This window comes from Asparagus officinalis, chromosome 2 (genome assembly GCF_001876935.1).
Source record: "Asparagus officinalis chromosome 2, Aspof.V1, whole genome shotgun sequence".
Taxonomy (NCBI): Eukaryota; Viridiplantae; Streptophyta; class Magnoliopsida; order Asparagales; family Asparagaceae; genus Asparagus; species Asparagus officinalis.
The window spans coordinates 19,886,383-19,907,482 of record NC_033795.1 but is presented as its reverse complement, the minus strand read 5'-3'; the positions used below and the strand labels follow the sequence as shown (position 1 = coordinate 19,907,482).

General features: G+C 37.0%; 1 protein-coding gene across 2 annotated transcripts; it reads left to right on the top strand.

The window, feature by feature from the left end:
- On the top strand, nucleotides 6,627-18,374 carry LOC109830461 (BTB/POZ domain-containing protein At5g48800). Of its 2 annotated transcripts, XM_020397721.1 has the most exons (4): nucleotides 6,627-7,205; nucleotides 14,789-14,855; nucleotides 15,585-16,709; nucleotides 17,723-18,374. In XM_020397721.1, exons 1-4 carry the CDS (start codon nucleotides 7,147-7,149, stop codon nucleotides 18,188-18,190), a joined length of 1,719 nt encoding a protein of 572 aa, XP_020253310.1. In that variant the 5' UTR covers nucleotides 6,627-7,146; the 3' UTR covers nucleotides 18,191-18,374. The 2 variants fall into 2 exon arrangements, with proteins under 2 accessions (XP_020253310.1, XP_020253311.1); XM_020397722.1 differs by lacking the exon at nucleotides 6,627-7,205 and having other exon boundaries at nucleotides 15,571-16,709.

Here is a 21,100-nt window from a genome sequence, read left to right as displayed (position 1 = left end):
AACAATGAAAGCTGCATTTGGATTTGGAGCGCAGTAATGAACCCTGCATTTTGGGTTGAAAACGTAATAATAAAAGTTATGTTTGGATCTGGATCACAGTGATGAACCTTACGTTTTGGGCTGAAAACGCAGCAATGAGCTCTGTGTTTGGGCTGAAAACATAGCAATGAGCCCTACATTTGGATCAAAAGAGATCGTTGACTTATAATCTCTTTTGTCAGAGCGTTGCGAAGATCATCATTTTGTAATCTTCGCTCTAGCTCCTTAAAATATGGGAATCGTCAAATTATAATTCCCGCTGTAAAGGCTGTTAATCAGAGCTTTCATCGATTATCATGACGGTCGTTGAATTATAACCCTCATTGATCTACGTGAAAATCTTTAGATTATAGCCTTCGCCTGTTGATGCGAAAGTCATCAGGTTGTAACTTCCATTATTAGTATTTAATAGGGATCAGATATCTACAGTGATTTTTAGACAGCATACAGAACTCCCTCAAAAGTTTTTGAAAGTTCACGGTTGACTGGAACGAATTTTTAAAATACTTTAGATCTCAACTCTGATCTTGGAGCTGTTGATTCCTTATCATAACAGAGTTGTTCTCTACACCCGCTTCAAAGGCATCTTGGTTGAAGTGATTTGCCACGCAGGACCCGTGTGAGGATGAGCTTCAAAGAGAAACTGTAGTGACGGTACAAGCTACTCATGAGCAGAAGCTCTCAAACGCCACGTCACGGCTTACATTCATTCGGCTAATGGGCCCGCAAATGTTTATAGGATTTTTGGCAAACCCTCAGCCATCAACAGATTTGATAAGCCTTTACCGGCTACCGTTTGAGTCGGGCTAGCATGTGAATTGTCTAAATACGTTCCATAAGTAATGTTGTGCTAAAAGAATGAACTCTCTTAGACTTAGTACTATAATACCGAATACATAGACTTTGTTAATTTTACGAGAATGGACTACCCAGTAACGCGTGTTAGGCGTAGGCTTATCTCTAATTAGGGATCGAGATAAAGTCCCACATACGTAAAAAACATAGATTTTTGGTGATACGATATTGAATACGTAAACTTCACCATTATTGCGGGAACAGGCCACCCGACAACATGTGTTAGATGCAGACTTATCTCTAATTAGGGATCAAGATAAAGTCCCCTATGCATGTAAAGTATGGATTCTGGTATTATTAATAACAATCTGCTACGATATTAAATACATAGGCTTTTGATATTTTTACGGGGAAAGACTAACCGGAGACACTTGTTAGGCATAGACTTATCTTTACTTTTCCCTTTTTCTTAGCTTGAGATGACTCAAGATCTTCCTCATCTTCATCTTCATCTTCCTTATCATCTTCACTAATGGTAGGACTTTTAGTAGAGGGATGAGCATGATCACCAGTAGCAGTTGTATTATTAAAAATGATGCATAACTTGTCATAACCTTTGCAACCCTTCCTTCTAAAATATCTTGCGTACTTGTGCGTCTACGTAAAACAAAAAATAATAATGAAATCAAACTCACATAATAAAACTAATAAAAATTACATTATTTAATGAGTATTACCGCATACAACTTAGTCCACACATCTTCCATTTCAGATATTTGACCGGTGCTCGCAGTATACCCAACTGCTGCATACTTTTCAAATTTCCCCATCTTTGTCTCAATTAGTTAAACTTAATTTTCATTTGGTTATGAGTGTATTCTCTCCCTTCTTCTTTTTCAACTCATGCACCATGAATTTCCAAGAGGATCTAGTAAATATAGTTGTATGCCTATTTCCCTTTTTTACTTCTTCCTCCATCAAGTCTATGAAATAAAGCTCCACATTTTCAGACCAAAAAATATATCCTTGTGAAGGGGAAATCTCCACCACTTCGTTAACATCACGATTTTTACTTGACATCTATTACATTCACAACAACATGAAACCAAAAAGGCTATAATCAAATAAGAGAGTATAACTAGAGTCAAATAAAGCACAAGCCATACAAATAGAGCATAAGCAATTTTTTTAATTTGATTGAATGCATGTATATATAATTTGCACGCTAAAAAGACAACAATTGAAATTAGACCATATTGGATATAAATTCTAAAAGTTATTGAAAAAAAATTAAATCCTAGAAACAGCAGCTACCCAGTTACATATTTTATCCAAGTAAGAATCTCATTCTGGGTTTTCTCTTTCATGTAATTCAAGGAACATTATACATGAAATTTCGATATGGCATGTTTACTCTAAAATTAACAACAAAATACATAAATTATAATTCTATGACCAAATATTAGAGCGATAGAATGAAACATCATATGTAACTTCTAAAATTACAAAGAAATCTTTTCAAAAAAAAAATACAAAGAAAAAGAATCCTATGTTCCAAAAAAACAATAACCATAACTGCATGAAAAATAGTTAATCTCCATCTGGGTTTTCTTGTTTCCGTAATTCGTAAGAAATACAGTAAAATTTCATGTTGATATGTTTACTCTCGAATTAAACACATACACAAGTGGCAACTCTAGAACCAAAACATAAGAATTATTCCTCTACAAACTCAAACAAATTATTGACCAAAAACTGTACAGACAAATCCACAAACAAAACCCACTTAGAAAAACTCAAACAATCTACATGAACATAGACGATTATCAAAAATTCAAACCCATCAAGTGAAAAAGTAAAACCTTTTATGAAGTGTACAGTATATTGTTTATTGAAAAGATAAAAAAAATTACCTCCCAAATTTTTAGGGGAAGAACAGTATATTTATCGGTGGTTGTGCGACGGGTCAGGTCGGCGATTTCGGTGTGGCGACGATTGTGTTAGGGTTGAGGGAGAGAAAAGGGGGATCGGTGGCTGGGCGACGGGTCAGGGGCGGCGATCGCCGATCGGAGTTTGGGCGACGGGTTGGGGGTGATGATTTTGGAGTGGAGGCGATGGTGTTAGGGTTGAGGGAGAGAAAGATGATCGGGTTGGTTTGGGGGATAAATAAGCCATGAGAATCTCAAAACACCTAAAAGGTGTTTTGAGATAAGCGTTAGATTTTTGGGTTTTGTATATGGTTAGCTCAAAAAACACTCTAGTTGGCAAACATCTTTCATTGATTTTTTGAAAAAAAGAACCAGAAACAGAAAAAACACTCCAGTTGCCAAACGCTCCCTTAGTTAGTGAGTGAAAATGCACTAACCGCAATAAAACAATACTTTTTAATATATTTGCTCAAAATTTGTGAAACGGGCAGCTCAGTGCACGAGGACCATGGTAGGCTTTGGGGAGGTCAAATGCATGCAACCTTATCCCCGCTTTGCGTAGAGGCTATTTTCGAGATTCGAACCCGTGATCTCCGGGTCACAAGGCAACAACTTCACCATTGGTCAACATTTGTGAAATGGATACTCTCAATTCTACTTTGCATGATTTATCAAGCAAGCGTTAAAGAGAAAATCAAGATGCTAAACACATAATCCTTTGAGATGATTATTGCTTATTTTAATTTTAAATTGAGTAGGACTAATTATTATAGAGAAGTATACCTTTTTTGTACAATCGGAAATGGACTGCAACATAGAAGAGGTTGTATACGTAACTTAGCCCAAATAGGAAAAGGGAAAAAAGGAGGACGTGGCAGCAAGTGTAAATCGACATCCGCTTATAGCGACTGCCGATAGAGAGTCATCACGGTTTTTGCAAGATTAGAATCTACCTTGAACTTCTACATATATCCTAAGGTTAGCGAGATGGGGAGTTAATTGACTGACTAAAGTTTTAGGAAAATTTATTATGAAATAGAATTTACTAAACAAAGCACGATCAAAAAGGTTTACAAAGTTTAATATCGAACTCTAAAAAGAGAGAAAATAAAAAAAATTTATTTGCTAGCTCCAAACACATAAAGAGGTTTTTAAAAGATTTAGCAAATAAAGGGCCCTGAGAGCGAGCAAAAAAAAAATATAATGAAATATAAGTTTTGCTGGCCAAGGCATCATACTACACCTAAATTGGGCCTTAAAGAGAGCACGTCCATGGCTAAAATCAAAATAGGAGTAAGCCTTTGTAGTACCCAACTTGGGCCTTTTACTGAGCAGATCCACGGCTAATTTTATAGAGCAGGTCCGAGAAAATTGAAGTCCATCTAACTTTGAGATGTTTCGCGCAAAACTACCCTGAAACTTGTAAAATAGGAAAAAAAACTCATCTAAACTCAGTTTACCCGCAACTCATAAATTAGAAAAAACTCATCTAAGTTCATTTAAACACTGATTAGTTGAAAAAGAATGATTTGAACTAAACAAATTGGACAATTTCATTGCCTTCTTAACAGTAGACGTTAAAATGGTCAATTCATCTATAAATCAATAGTCTAGAAGGATATCATTTTTATTTGATAGTGCAAGAATTGTATTACAATTTGAATTTTACAAGTTTTTTTTGGGAAATTTTGTCAATGCCCCAAAAGCAATATCTTCATGTGCTGCAGCCACTTTACTTTTTTCCCATGTGGTCCAGCCCCAAAAAGTATCGCATCATGTGCTTCAGCTCTCTTTTAGCAATTATTCCCGCTAACTAAGCATAGAGAGATGATAAGAAGTACAAAACTCCAAAATGCCATTATCTACTCTATTCTTTCATGTTAGGTCTAATTAGAGTTTATGTTAGGTCTAAGTTCATGTTAGGTCTATTTAGAGTTCTGTTAAGTCTAATTTCAGTTCATGTTAAAGTCTAATAATAGTTCATGTTAATTCTAATTTCAGTTCATGTTATGTCTAATAATAGTTCATGTTAAGTCTAATTTTAGTTCACGTTATGTCTAAGAATAGTTCATGTTAAGTTTAATTTCAGATCATGTTATGTATAATAATAGTTCATGTTAAGTCTAATTTCAGATCATGTTATATATGTCTTATTTTAGTTCATATTACATCTAATAATAGTTCATGTTAAGTCTAATAATAGTTCATGTTAGGTCTTAGTTCATGTTAAGTCTAATAATAGTTCATGTTAGGTCTAATTTCATGTTAAGTCTAATAATAGTTCATGTTAGGTCTAATTTCTAATAATAGTTCATGTTAGGTCTAATTTCATGTTAAGTCTAATAATAGTTCATGTTAGGTCTAATTTCTAATTAGACTTAACATGAAGTAAATTAGACTTAAAAAGAATTTAACATGAAGTAAATTAGACCTAACATGAACTGTTATTAGACTTAACATGAACTGAATTTAAACTTAACACGAATCAAGTTGGACTTAACATGAAATTAGACCTAACATGAACTAAAATTAGACGTAAAATAATATTAGACTTAACATGACCTAATATGAACTATTATTAGACTTAACATGAAATTAGACCTAATATGAACTATTATTAGGCTTAACATGAACTATTATTAGACCTAACATGAACTAAAATTAGACTTAACATGAACTATTATTTGACCTAACATGAACTATTATTAGACCTAACATGAATTGAAATTAGACGTAACATGAACTATTATTAGACTTAACATGAACTAAAATTAGATCTAACATGAACTATTATTAGATCTAACATGAACTGAAATTAGACCTAACATGAACTATTATTAGACCTAACATGAACTGATATTAGACCTAACATGAACTAAAATTAAAATTAACATGAACTATTATTAGACATAACATGAACTGAAATTAGACTTAACATGACTTATTATTACACTTAACATGAACTAAAATTAGACCTAACTTGAACTATTATTAGACTTAACATGAACTAAAATTAGACCTAATATGAACTCTAAATAGACATAACATGAAATTAGACCTAACATGAACTTTAAATAGACCTAACATGAAAGAATAGAGGAGATAATGATATTTTTGGATTTTGTACTTTTTATGCTCTCTCTAAGCTTAGTTGGCGGGTAATATTGCTAAAAGATAGCTGTAGTACACGATGTGACACTTCTTGGGGCTGAACCACATTGGGAAAAAGTGAAAGAGCTGTAACACATGAAAATATTGTTTTCGGGGCATTGACACAATTTCCCCCTTTTTTTTATATATATAACACCCTCTTTACCACTAAGGAAGACATAACTAAGTGGCTAATCCTGTAATCAGGAGAAGAGTACATCACTAATGCCAAAGAAAGGCGGCAGAGCTATAAACAAATGGTCTAAAGACAAGGTGATTAGCTCTAAAGAAAAGTGAAGAGTAGAGTCGCTAGGCTCTCACAAAAGAGGAGGAGGACCAGAGCGACCGCCATCATTGCCCCCTCGACTCCAATTCCCATCATCCATTCCCACAATCGGCGCTGCCATGGGCCCCATCAGTCCTCCACTTGTATCACCCCGTACTGTTTTAATCACTTTGACTCGTGTATCTATAGATATTAAAGCGTGTGTATATATATATATATTGCAGGAATTGATTAAGTTTAACGGAACGAATCATCTATAATGTAGCTCAATCATGTGATATATATTGCAAGAATTTTTAAAAAAATAGTTGCTGGAAAGATTTCTTTCGTCATTTTTGTTTACGGAACGTTTCTTTCCGTGAACCCGGCAGTGATTTTGCAGTTGCACACAATTCGGTCGGCGTATTTCATATTCAGGGCTTGAGATTGTCACGTTGAATAGACGCAACAAATGTGATTAATTAGTGACGACATCGTTGATTCCAATCAGATTTTGAGATTTTAGTCCGAAGCCCTCAACGAAAGAAAGTCACGTGCAACTAAAAAATGTATTGTTTATCCTTCACCCAAATCCTCTTTTTTTAATGGTAAGCGGAAGATTTAACGTTTGGATTTTTCAAAATCTCTCGCATGCAAATAAATACTCGTAGACGTGATCCGCGAGACAAATCCTCAGTTCTAGAATGGTACAGGTGACATCGTGTACTCCAAAATGTAGACATAGGAATATTACCGTCTGTTCTCTGTTGAGTACAAATGACATAAAGTAAATGCTAGTGCATGGGGGCATTATGAGCGGTGGCCCACAAGCACTGAAGGTTTGCATGAACATCACCTGTTTGATGAAATGGCCCATCAGCTCACTCGCCAGCGCTACCATTCGTGAATCCCCCCCTCCTCATTTCTCTAGCGCCCTTGCTTCTGCTGTTCTTTTTTCTTTTGTCATCAATGGAGATCATCAGCGGGTTCGGCTCGCCTCAGTCGTCGAAGCAGCGGCTCGATGGCTGGTAAACGTTACTTGTTTAATAGCTGTGTATACAGTTGTTTATGTTCTTAAACTGGAAAGCTGGTTTTATAATTCAGTAACTTATTGATACTTCAACTCGTCGAGGATTTTCAGATTCCTGAATGTTTTTTTATGCTTAGGACATGAAACTAAATATGCTTACTTTATGTCGGTAAATTTTAGAAAAACCCTCTTGCGCTGTGTCAGAATTTGACAGGGAATCACTTTTTGATTGTGCACGGAAGAAAGCCATTTGTACCGTCTTAGGTCTGGAAGAAGCCTGTTTTTCTATCTTATATTCTGTAGAAAACAATCCTAGCTCTGAAGTAGGGGAGGGTTTCTAATTACTAAGCCTGAGCCAAATTAACAGAATGTTTCTTTTGATATTAAACCTTGATATTGTAGGTTGATACTTCATTTTACCTTGGTATAACTAACTTGCACCTACCCTTTATTGAAATCGTGTTGATTTTGAAATAAATTCTGTACCAAAATCTATACCCTTTATTGAAATTGTGTTGATTTTGAAATAAATACCGTACCAAAATCAAGATACTGGCATACTTTGTCCTTGATATTAACTCTTATTATGTGGTGTATTGAGTATATATGAAGACAAATAAAGGTTGTATAGAGTGGCAAGTGGATTCCACTTGAGCCAATCTGTTGGTACCCCTGGTCTTCGCTAACATGACTTTGCATCACTGTAGATTCTTGAAATTAGTAGTGCTTTCCATTATCAGGATGTTTCTAGCTCAAGAAAAAAAATCTGGTCATTCGTCAAGTTACGTTGCTTTCGATCAACTGCCATGATAATTCAGGTTTAAATATACTCTGGTTCCCATTAAAGATCAACTATAATTTGTAAGTTTCCCTGTGTTGGGGGCAGTGTCACGCCCTCACGTCACGGAAACGATATAACCCGATAGGAAACCCTGACTTTTGTTTTCACAAAAGCTCAAACCAACATCTATGTTCCTATTTCACGAAGGAAACAAGAACAGAAGTGAAATATCCCAACAAAGTGAGATATACAATCTTCCTCTCATCAGTTCTAGGACTGAATTGGGAACCTACAAGCAATAGCCAACACCCAGAAAACAGTAAAGACACGGGATTTACGTGGTTCGGCAAACTTACCTATGTCCACGGGAAGGGGAAGGGGAATTCCACTTTGAGGAGAGCACCGACGACTTATACAACCCACAAACTCGTTCCAAAGAAGAAGCTTTTAGTTTTACCCAAAAAAATTTGATATCTCTCTTGTAAAATCCCTCCAAGCTCTCTCTTTTTCTCTCCTCAAGATTTAAGATCTAGATCTCTTTTAGCCGTCGCCTAAACCCTCTATTTCCTCCTCTAAAAAAACCCTAGAAGAAAACTCCTATTTATAGGAAAAAATCCCAGACCAAAAAATCCAAACAGAAAACTCAACAGTAAAAAATCTCGCCAACTGGGGCTATCTCTCACGGGGCTGTCTCGTCCGGGGCCCCTTGTTTCCCGTTCATAATTCTCCACCTCGTACATCATTTGATAAACCTTAAATTTGGACGAACACCAGAAGAACATCGTGAATCATCAGAGAGATCTGAAATGCCAAACCAGGCTAAAACCAGGTCAAACCAGCTGCGCCACTATACCGCGACTGTTTACGTACCCTCCGTCGGGATCAACCTAACCGTACGTAGTTCTGCTATTATTCTCCATATAGTCTCCACCTCACCCCCATCACCTCCCTCTTGGGCAGTTCAACATGGGCTGATATGAAATAAGTCCAAGCAATGATTAAATTTGCTATTTGTCACCACCTTGATCAACATGTCTGATGGATTCTCATTCGTGTGCACCTTCATGAGAGAAATATCACATTCCTCTATGACATCCCGCACAAAATGGTACCTGACATCGATATGCTTGGTACGAGCATGATGAACTTGATTATTCGCCAAGTGAATCGCACTCTGATTGTCGCACCACAAGTTTACACTCTCATGCTCAATCCCCAAATCATCTAGAAGACCCACAACTACAATGCTTTCTTCACTCCCTCCATCATGATCATGTACTCGATCTCTATAGTAGAAAGTATCACTGTAGCATGTAACATTAATCGCTAACTAACTGAAGCCTCATGTATCCTGAATACATAACCAGTTGTAGATCACCATCTATATAGATCACCTGCATAATCTAAGTTCACAAACCCATCAATTTGACATGTATCCACCAAAATATAGATCCGTATCAACGGTACCCTTCAAGTATCTCAGGACCCACTTTACTGCTTCCCAATACACATTTTCCGGATTCATCATGAATCTACTGACGACACTGACCACCTGTAAAATATCTGGACGTGTACACACCATTGCGTACATCAAGCTGCTAACTGCACTAGCATAAGATACACACTTCATGTGTGTCTTCTCTTCCGCTATAGTGGGAGATTGTTTACCTGAAAGCCTGAAGTGTGGAGCCAATGGAGTCACCACCAATGTAGCACTTTGTATCCCGAACCTCGCGATCACCCGCTCTATGTAGCTATTCTGACTCAAGAACAATCCCCGATTCACTCGCTCTTTCCTAATCTTCATACCTAGTATTTTCCTTGTAGCGTCCATGTCCTTCATCTCGAACTCTTTACCAAGTTAAGATTTTATTCTATCTATCTCCACCCTGCTCTTCGAAGCAATAAACATGTCATCCACATACAAAAGGAGATAGATATAATCACCTCCACGAAGCTTCCGAATATAAACACAACAATCATAATCGTTTCGGGAAAATCCATGCTTCAGCATGAAGGAGTCAAATCGCTTGTACCACTGGCGAGGAGATTGCTTCAGTCCATAGAGTGATTTTTTCAAGCGACATACATGATACTCCTTATCCTCAACCTTGTAGCCCTTAGGTTGATGCATAGGTTGATGCATATAGATCTCTTCATCTAAGTCTCCGTACAAGAAGACCGTCTTTACATCGAGTTATTCCAGCTCAAGATCATCATGAGCAATAATACTCAATATCACCCGAATAGAAGTGTATTTTACTACCGGAGAAAATATCTCATTGTAATCCACACCCTCTTTTTATGCAAACCCTTTAGCCACTAGCCTCGTCTTATACCTTGTACCACCGAGCTCCGAAGGATCTTCTTTTCTCTTATACACCCACTTACAACCAATAGTTTTTTTCCTACAGACAATGATACCACCTCTCATATTTGGTTTTTTCAAAGAGATACCATCTACTCCTCCATCGTAGCCAACTAACTCTCACTATCTCTATCCCGAATAGTTTTTTGAAGGAGACCGGCTCATCATCATCCATCGAGAGTGCGTATTCCACCAAATTAACCTGTCCATAGTGCTTCAAAGGTTGATCAACCCTCAGCTTCAGTACCTACTTGTATGCTCATCTTGGCCTAGTGGAAGCCAAACTATTCTCGAGTTGTTGTTGTTGTAGTGCTTATGTATTCTCTTGCTGAACCTCCTCCTGCTCAAGCTCATCATCTACTTGATTTTTACTTGAACATTACTAGAACCTGGTTGGTTTTTAGGTTCTATCTCAATAACCTGGAACTTTGAAGTCCCAACAGTCCTAATACCATCATCCTTTGGCGCCTTAGCAAGCATGAATTTCTCATCAAATGCAATATCCCTGCTGATCACGAACTTTGAATTTTTTGAACACAAAAAACGATAACCTTTTACACCCTTTACATATCCTAAAAATATAGCTTTCTTGGCCCTCGCGTTAAGTTTTCCCTCGTTGACGTGATAATAGGCGGTACACTCAAAAATTCGGAGCCTCTCATAATCTGCATGCTCTCCTGACCACACCCTATAGGGTGTATCACCATCCAATGTAGAATATGGAGAACAGTTCACAATATAACAAGCTGTAGCCACCGCTTTTGCCCATCATTCCTTGCCTAATCCAACATAAGATTACATACTCATAGCTTTCTCCCGTAATATTCGGTTCAGCCTCACCGTGACCCCATTTTGTTATGGTATAGATCTGACTATCCAGTGTCTAGCAATGCCCTACTGATCACAGAACTCCTTAAAAACATCATCTGTATATTCTGTACCGTTGTCAGATCTTAGTGTCTTTAATTTTTTTCCTATCTTGTTTTCAATCATCGCCTTTCACTTCTTAAATGTCTCGAATACCTCATTATTATGCTTAAGAAAATAAATCTAAGCATACCTCGAATGATCATCTATGAATGAGACAAAATACTTGGAACCACCCTTGGAAGTTGTCTGAGCCGAACCTTATACATCTGTGTGTACATAGTCTAATATAGCTCTGCTTTTGTGATTGCTTTTCAAGAATTAGACCCTGTGCGCCTTCCCGTACACAAAATCCTCACAAAAATCCATACAAGGTTTTTTTAGCAAACCCTCCTTACCAAGCAGATCCAAACCCTTCTCTAACATGTGCCCAAGCCGTTTATGTCATAACCGTGTATGCTCACATGGGTCTCCACCACTTCCTTCAGTTCCAACCGCTGCATCTCCCATCATTATCGTACCTGAGAGAGTGTATAAATTACCGTGATGAACACCTTTCATCACTACTAGGGAACCTCGAACAATCTTTTTTACTCCATTCTCTGTAACAATCCTGCAACCACCGGAGTCTAATGCACCAACTGAGATAAGATTCTTTCACAAGTCGGGAACGTACCTCACATCCGTTAAGGTTCGGACCACTTCATCATGCATCTTGATCTTGATATTACCTAGTCCCACCGTTTTACAAGTATGGTTGTTCCCCATCAATACGGTTTTATCATTAATGTTTCTGTAGGTAGTAAATCATTTCTTATTTGGGCACATGTGGTAAGAGCAACCTGAATCAAGAATCCACTTTTCGGAGATATCATCGCCATCCGTGACGACATAGCATTCCTTCTCGCTCTCTTCCTCTAAAACATAGCTCGCTTCTTTCTTACCTTCTCTCCTCTCAGTCTTGTTGTTCTTCTTCCCACCTATTCTCTTATTTCGACAGTCGACCTTAAAATGTCTAACTTCACCGTATTTAAAACATGGTCTTCCCGTAAAAGGTCTTGATTTAGATCTAGACTTTTCTCCATTACCTTTTTCTCGCTCATTGCTCCTTCCTCTAGCAAACAATCCTTACGTTTGTTCTTTGCTATCACCAGTAGTCATGTCATTGGTTGTAATCTTTCGAAAAACATCCGCTAAAAGCGTCGTTCTAGTCTCATCCATCCTTAAATTGTCTCCCACAAGCATCAGTGTTTGTATCAGGTTCTCATAAGTCTTCGACAGAGATAGAAGTAGTAGAAGCGCCTGATCCTCGTCTTCAACTGTCACGTCTATGTCTTTTTAAGTCTGATATGATCCTATCAAACTTGTTAATGTATTCCCAGATTGATGAGCCATCCTCCATCTTGCAAATATACAATTTGGATTTTAAATAGATCCGGTTCGTTAGACTCTTCGTCATGAAGGTGTTTTCTAACTTCTACCAAACGTCCGTAGTCGTTTCCTCTCTATCTACCAAGAAAGCTACATCTCTTTCAAGACAAAGGATAATCAATGCCCGTACTTTTAAATCCAGTTACTCTCAATCCTCATCAGACATATCTTTATGCTTCTTCTTTTTTCTAGCTAAAGCCTTATGTAATTTTTGCGAAATCAATAAGTTTTTCATCTGCATCCTCCAATAGGAAAAATCATTCTTCCCATTAAACTTTTTGATCTCGTACTTTCCAACTTTAATTGTTTTGCTAGTTGGCATTATCTTTCGTTTGTATTAATAAATCCGCTTCTCTTAAGAAATTACCGAGCACCACCTCAAAACAGAAGCTACACCACTCCCAATCTGAATAACAGCTCTAATACCAATTGTTGGGGGCAAAGTCACACCCTCACGTCACGGAAACGATATAACACGAGAGAAAACCCTGACTTTTGTTTTCACAAAAGCTCAAGCCAACCTCTATGTTCCTGTTTCACAAAGGAAATAAGAACAGAAGTAAAATATCTCAACAAAGTGAGATATACAATCTTCCTCTCATCAGTTCTAGGACTGAATTGTCAAGGGAACCTACAAACAATAGCCAACACCCAGAAAATAGTAAAAACATGAGATTTACGTGGTTTGACAAACTTGCCTACATCCACGGGAAAGGGGAGAGGGATTCCACTATGAAGAGGACACCGATGACTTGTACAACCCACAAACACGTCCCAAAGAAGAAGCTTTTATTTTTACCCAAAAGAAATTGACCTCTTTCTTGTAAAATCTCTCCAAGCGCTCTCTTTTTCTCTCCTTAAAATTTCAGATCTAGATCTCTTTTAGCCGCCGTCTAAACCCTCTATTTCCTCCTCTAAAAAAACCCTAGAAGAAGACTCCTATTTATAAAAAAAATCCCAGCCCAAAAAATCCAAACAGAAAACTCGGGCTGTCTCGCGCGGGCCCCCCGTTCCCTGTTCACACCCGCCTTCAATGTATTAATTAACAATTCCCCTTCTGAATTATTTACATCCTGATACCCTGCGGTGTAGTGTAATCACATGGGTGTCTCTAAGGTTCGTGTATCTGCACGGATAACCCTGAGATTACTGACTGAAATTACACATGTAGCCCTAATGTAAGTAATCTTTGGATTACTCAAGGTTACCCGCATAAGTTCAGTCAGCAATCTTAAGGTTATCATTTTAGATAAACAGATTCTAGGGTCAACCATGTAACTGTGACATAGCACAAGGTACAATGATGTAAATAATCCTTTTTTTTTGTTCTGGTAATGATTCTTTTCCCATGGCTTTCTGTCACTAATGCTGCTTTTCCAAGGTTTCTCCTTAGATATCTTTTTGTCCCACATGCATATGTTTATCTCTCAGTATCTGAAACATTCTCATCAGAGTGTTTACCTTTGACTTTTTTCTTTTATTTTTGTACTCCATATTATCTACAGGCAGTTTTGTTGCTGATTTTTGTTACAAAACCACACGCCTTTTAGAAATGACTTTGACAATCATTTTCAACTTTTAGGCTTAAAAGATCGAATTATCGACCTTTTCCATGATACACTAACAGTACTTTCATTATTTAATTAAATATGTAAATATCTGGATTAATGCTTTTTGAGATAAAATCTATTAGTCATAACGAAGTTTTTGTTGAGTAACAATGACAAGAAAACATGTATGTTTGAAAATCACTTTGGTTTATTGCTCAAAAAGTTAATCATGGAAAATATTTACATGCTAAAACAATTAACAGAAAAATATAATGAAATAAACAAGATGTCTACGTATGCTTTTATTCATTTAGACAAATCTCGTAATAGGTTTCCAGGAAGATACAGAAAAATATTTACATGCTAAAACAATTAACAGAAAAATATAATGAAATAAACAAGATGTCTACGTATGCTTTTATTCATTTAGACAAATCTCGTAATAGGTTTCCAGGAAGATACAGAAATAGTATGGTAAGTTTTGCGTGCTTGCCTTCTGCTTGATTCAAAGCGCACAATCTTTTTGCTTCTAGGTTTTGCGTGCAAGAAAAACTCATTTAGCTTTCCTTCAAACTTTATGGTAGGACATATTTGGATGTACCCAGTGATATTACAATTGATGTTAATGGCAGGAGCTTCACATTGCATAAGGTAATTCTCTATGGACATTCTCTTTTTACAGTCTTTTTCTTGCTTTAAAAATTTTCTGATAATTTTCTAGCTAAAGCACGTGTTACTTTTCAACTGTTGATACTGGTTGAGCAGTCCCGCTGACGTACCATATCTGTATCGATTCAAAACACATTACTATGACATTGGACTTTTAGTTTCGTAACTCTGCATCTTCAATACATCTAGGATGTCATACATTTTTGGGTAATCAGTGAAATAACCAAATGTACCCATTTTGTCAGAGAATCCATGTGTTTGGTATGTTAGATTTCCTCTGCTGACAGCACCTGTCAGATGCTCGATGCAGCTAATTATTGCATGACATGTTTATTTTTATGGGAAATTTTAGCAATATACCATAACAGGTTCTTCTTTATATATGTTAACCTCTTTTTAACTTTTTCCATCCTTCTATACCGAGAATCTAAAATTTCCTAAGAGATGGGTATGCCAAATCAGACTTCTGGCAGAAAAAAACTCCGAAAAGAACTCCGAATTAAATGTAATGCTTTTAGCTATGAAATTATGATAAAGCTAGCCATGTATCACGTGTTTCCAGAGAACTGGTAGTCGTACTTGAAATTATAGTCCTGTACGCATGCATGTTTTTCTGTTTACACGAACTTTTCTTTGCAACTGAAAAACAATCCTTGCTTTTACTAAAAAATAGTTTTAATGATCTTGATTATTACAGTTTAATGCATGCAGTTTCCACTTATTTCTCGATGTGGTCGAATACGAAGATTAATATCAGAATGCAGAGATCCCAGCACCTCAAAGTTAGACTTTCCGAATTTACCCGGTGGCCCTGAGTCATTCGAGCTGGTTGCAAAATTTTGCTATGGCATAAACTTTGAGATAACAACTTCTAATGTCGCCCAATTATATTGTATATCTGATTATCTTGAAATGACAGAAGAATATGGGAAGGGAAATCTCACTTCTCGTTCAAAATCTTACCTTGATGATATTGTAATTAAAAGCCTTGAGATGTCTGTTGATGTCTTGCATCAATGTGAAGCCCTGCTTCCCCTTTGTGAAGAACTTAAAATAGTTGGAAAATGCGTCGATGCAATTTCTTCAAAGGCATGTGTCGAACAAATAGCCTCAAGTTTCTCACGCTTGGAATATAGTAATTCTGGAAGGCTTCATATGAACAAGCAAACAAAAGATTGTGGTGATTGGTGGATTGAAGATTTATCTGTACTTCGGATTGACATGTATCAGAGAGTTATAGAAGCTATGAAGGGTCGAGGAATTCGTCCTGAGAGCATTGGAGCGTCATTGGTGAATTATACAGAAAACTTATTGAAGAAGAAAATCATATTATGGAATACAAGCGATGAAAAATTGATAGTTGAAACTATTGCTTCTCTTCTGCCAGAAGAAAAACTTGTTGTGCCTATGAGTTTTATGTTCGGATTGTTGAGATCAGCTGTGATGCTTGATTGTGCACATTCTTGTAGACTAAGTCTCGAGAGGAGAATTGGGTCACAGTTGGATATGGCAACTCTTGATGATCTCTTGATACCTTCCTCTCAGAATCTAGGAGATACAATATTCGATGTTGACACTGTTCATAGAATACTTGTAATATTTTCTCAGCAAGATGATAGTGAGGAAGAGGGCTCTGTCTATGATTCTGATGGTCTTCAACCACCATCTCAAACTGCATTGGTCAAAGTAGGGAAGTTGGTGGATAGTTATCTTGCTGAAATTGCACCAGACGGTCACCTTACACTTGCCAGGTTTATTGCTATTGCAGATGCATTGCCGAGTTATGCACGTGTAACTGATGATGGATTGTATCGTGCAATTGATATCTACCTCAAAGTAAGTTTTCTTTATCTCTATCTACCTACCTACCTACCTAGTTAGCATGATACTTCATAACTCTAAAATTTATAGTTTCTTTTTAAGGTTAGTTGCACGTAGACCCATGTAATATCGTTGTTTTGAACTTACTGCCTTCATATTTTCTCTGACGCCAATAGACCCCTTGGTTTTTTTTGGGACTCTTTTACCATCAGATAGATTCCCCAATTTCGCCCTGGAACAGTATATGCCCAATTTTCACACAGGGTAAAAGAGTCAAAAAAAAAATTAACCCGGGGGTGTATCTGCAACAATGAAACTGCGGGGTGCTAAGCTCAAAACAAGGATGCTACTGGGGGCTCTATGTGCAATTAACTCTTCTTTTTATCCTTGATTATCTTACTTCTCCTGTCTTCCTCTCATTTTTGTTGCTATGAGTTCTTGAACAATTTTTTGCAGAGACCTTCTCAAAAACTTTTTTTTCCTTTTTGAGTAAACGATGGAAATCCCTCCATATTTCAATAAAAAGAAAGCACTGAAGTTAGGTACACCGAGTAAGTCACCTGCAAATTAAGAAAAAAAAAATACAAACTAAAGGCAGAGAGAGCAAAATCAAACCCTTAAGGATTAAACAAACTATGGATGGTAACTTCTCTACTGTCACAATCAGACACTGAAGACTGGGTTTTCCAACTCGGCAAAAATGTTGGTGGTATGTCGTGTTGTCTATTCGTGAGTACATACTAATTTTAACACCAAAAGGGTGCATACTATGTCTCATATTTTGATAAATTGAATGTTCGTGCAAATTAAGATGTATACCATCTATAACAATGCCATGAGAAGGTAATTAAATCTTATCCAAATCCCATGTTTCCATAATAGTGTTAAAACTCTAGAATAAAGAACCAGGATCACATTTTCTTATTTGCTAGTTTCTTAGTTTAGTACGCTAGAACATAAATGTTTCGAACTCGGTAGATATCCATCATTTCTGTATTAGATTTGAATATTGTGATTTCATTCTTCAGGCACATCAAGGATTGTCAGATTTGGAGAAGAGAAGACTCTGCAAGCTTATTGATTTCCAAAAGCTTTCAGAGGAAGCCAGTGCTCATGCTGCTCAAAACGACCGACTTCCCCTTCAAGCAATTGTCCAAGTCCTCTATATAGAACAGTTGAGACTTAGAGACTCTTTATCCTGTTCCAATCCTGACGATGACAAGAATCACAAAACAATGTCATCACTCTCTCCTCGAGATAACTATGCATCTTTGAGGAGAGAGAACCGCGAATTAAAGCTTGAGCTGGCGAGAATGAGGGTAAGACTCAATGATCTTGAGAAAGGGCATGCCTTCATGAAAAGGGACTTGGAAAAATCGGGCTCCCAAAAGCTTATAAATTCTATCTCGAGGAAGTTTGGAAGGTTCAGCCTCTTTGGCCGCAGTCCTTTCACTAGATCAAACTCGCCAACTCAAGGAGAAGATGGTAGATCTTAAACAAGGTGAACTATGCGTGTGTGATTTTTCTTCGGTATAGGATTGCCATTTGGGAACCAGAATGGACGTGTAATATCAGTCGATACTTGATACTGAGCTTGTGTGAGAATGCTTAATAAAATCAAATCTGTAAATTGTGGTATTGTTTTATGGTAAAAGTTGTTGCAGACTTATTTGACGATCACCATTCTCGTTGTATATGTCAGTGTGCATTATGTAGCCCTCTCCAGAGCATTAAATTGATTGTAGATAGGAAATTATTTTTGGATACTCTGCCTTTTCTGATCCTAATGATCGGAAAAGATGAGAAACATGACCGAATACATGGGAGTTTCCTCTCTTTTGAGGGTGACAAGAACTTGGTACGGATAGTTGTCCATCTTCTGTAGCCTTCGTAAATAATAATTCGTTGCATGGAGTATTTTTACCCGGCATGAGGGGAAATATGTCGACTTTATAATATTTTTAACAATGGGAAATTAATGTTTTATTGTGCAATTTTGCAATTTAACCACTGAAGAGTACTATGTTACGTGGACGTCTTCTGTTTCAGACAACTAGATGGTCAACAGCGCCTACACATCAGAGACAAGTGATGTCGGTAGTTATTTTTGTTGGATATTTTGTTCATGAAAAAACAATTTTGTCTCTGTGAATAGTCTCACATTTGAAAATGGAAGGAAGTCCAAGAGGTTTATATTGGTTCATATTTTATTGGGTCTTGAATAGTGTTCTGGTTTTTGTGGGCTTTGCATAACACACACACGTACGCGTGCGGCCCCGCCGTACCGCACACTTACACTTTTTTGGATCTCAGTATTTTTATTTTTCCGTTTTTATTCTGCGTGACTCGTTCATACGGATGCAAGTTGGCGCGGGGAGTTACGCGAATCCTATGTAACGTATGCGGATTCGAAGCAACGGCTCTTTGGCCTCCAACTCCTATATATATCGGGGTTCTCCTCCTCGGAAGACACAGTAAAAAACAACATCCTCTCTTCTTCTGCAAACGATTCTTCCTCCCTTTCTTTCTCAAAGTTTTGTTACCGTGTTCATTATTTTTCCGGGCAACCATCTTCGTCTGAGCAGAACCTCTACTACACTCGCCCGAGTACAGAGGCTGGCCGTTTCCGGGGGCTTTTACCGCTAGGGGGAGAGGATCGACTGCGTCAGGGCGATAGGCGGGTCCTCTATCTTATAGGGCAGTGAAATCACGACTGCACCCGTTCAGGCCTGGTGTTCTAACTTTTTAATTTTGGATTTATACTAATTTTTTTCTTTTTTGACAGCAATCTAGAAGATAGATTTTTTATTGCTATTAATTTAGATCTAAAATTAATTGCTTTTAATTATTACATAATTTTCTATTCATTCTGTGTTAAATTCGAATTTAAAAAAATTTACTGTTCATCGCGTTTACTGTTCACCCGTATTCATCTTGCTTCTGCTCATCAGTATTTTGTTTACAGTTAATTTTTTTTATTTTCTATTGCTGTTCATCAGAGAGTATTACTGTTTAACAAAATATATAATTTTAATTTCTTGCTGATTAATTGATGTTAATTAATTACCTCTAATTGCTTCATTTGTTTATATATTAGTTAATTGCTTTATTTAGTTTCTGTGAAAAATAAAGTTATTGTTCATCTGATATTTCTATTGTTTATCAGAAAAATTTCTTTGCTATTTATTATTAAAAATAAAATAAATTTTGCACTGCTGTATTAATTTTTTAAAAAATTATTTATTGCAAGCATTATCTTATTGCTACTTTACAAATCTAGTTCATATCCTAAGTCATAATCCTCTAAGTTACTAGTTGAGTGGTATTGACAAAGCATTTATTCCTATCAGATACTAAATACCTAGACTAGTAAACTCAAATTGGACTTATGGCTAAGCCTGATCATTCCAAGAGTGTCAAACCTAAGAAGTTCATCAGTGTTAACTACAAACAGTGAGCTAATCATATGAGATACTGTCTCATAATCCTAGGTCTCCTTTCATCCATTGTCACTCCCGATTCTTCATCCAGTGGATATCAACCCACCAATTCTCCTGTTTATGGTCCACAACCTGAATCATCTCCTTCCACTTCTGGTTCTGGTGCTAGCTCCTTCTCTAGCTCTATGAAACCGGAAAAAATCAATTATCATTGTTGTCATAGGATTCTTAGTGCACTTGGGGACAACCTCTATGACATTTATTATGATTTCAAAAATGCTAAGGACCTATGGAATGCTCTTAAAGCAGAATATGGCTGTGATGATACCGGAATTCTGCGTTTCACTTCCTCTTCCTTCAATAAGTTCATGATGGTTGATGACAAATCCATTAATGAACAAATTCATGAATTCCAAGATTTCCTCCATCACCTCCAATAAAAAGGAAACACATTTACTGATGACTATAAAGTTTCTTGGTTGATTGATAAACCCCCCCCATCCTGGTCTAGATTTGCTAGAGATCTCCGGCACAAGCAAGGAGAGCTAACCTTAATTGAAGCCCTCAAGGCTATTCGTATTGAAGACTAGTATAGGCAAAATTCCAAAATCATGTCTGAATCAAAAGCTAAAGTGAACTTGGTAGAGGATAAGCCTAAATCTAGGAATTTCAAACCGAAAGGAAAGAAATTCAAGAAAAACCATCAATCCTTCAACAAATCTTTTTCCAAATCCAATCCCAACTCTTCCAGCCATAAGTCTGATGGAAAGTTCTGCTATGTCTGTGGTAGAACCAACCACCTGGCTTCCAACTATTTCTTTCGGAAGAAGGAACCGACTAAATCTGCTCCTAAAGGAAATGGATCCAACAAAGTTAATATGATTGAAGAGAATCCAACTTCCTTCAGGTTAGCCTCTTCGTCCTGTCTTGTGAATTCCCTTACTTCTTCCACTGACTGGTACTTGG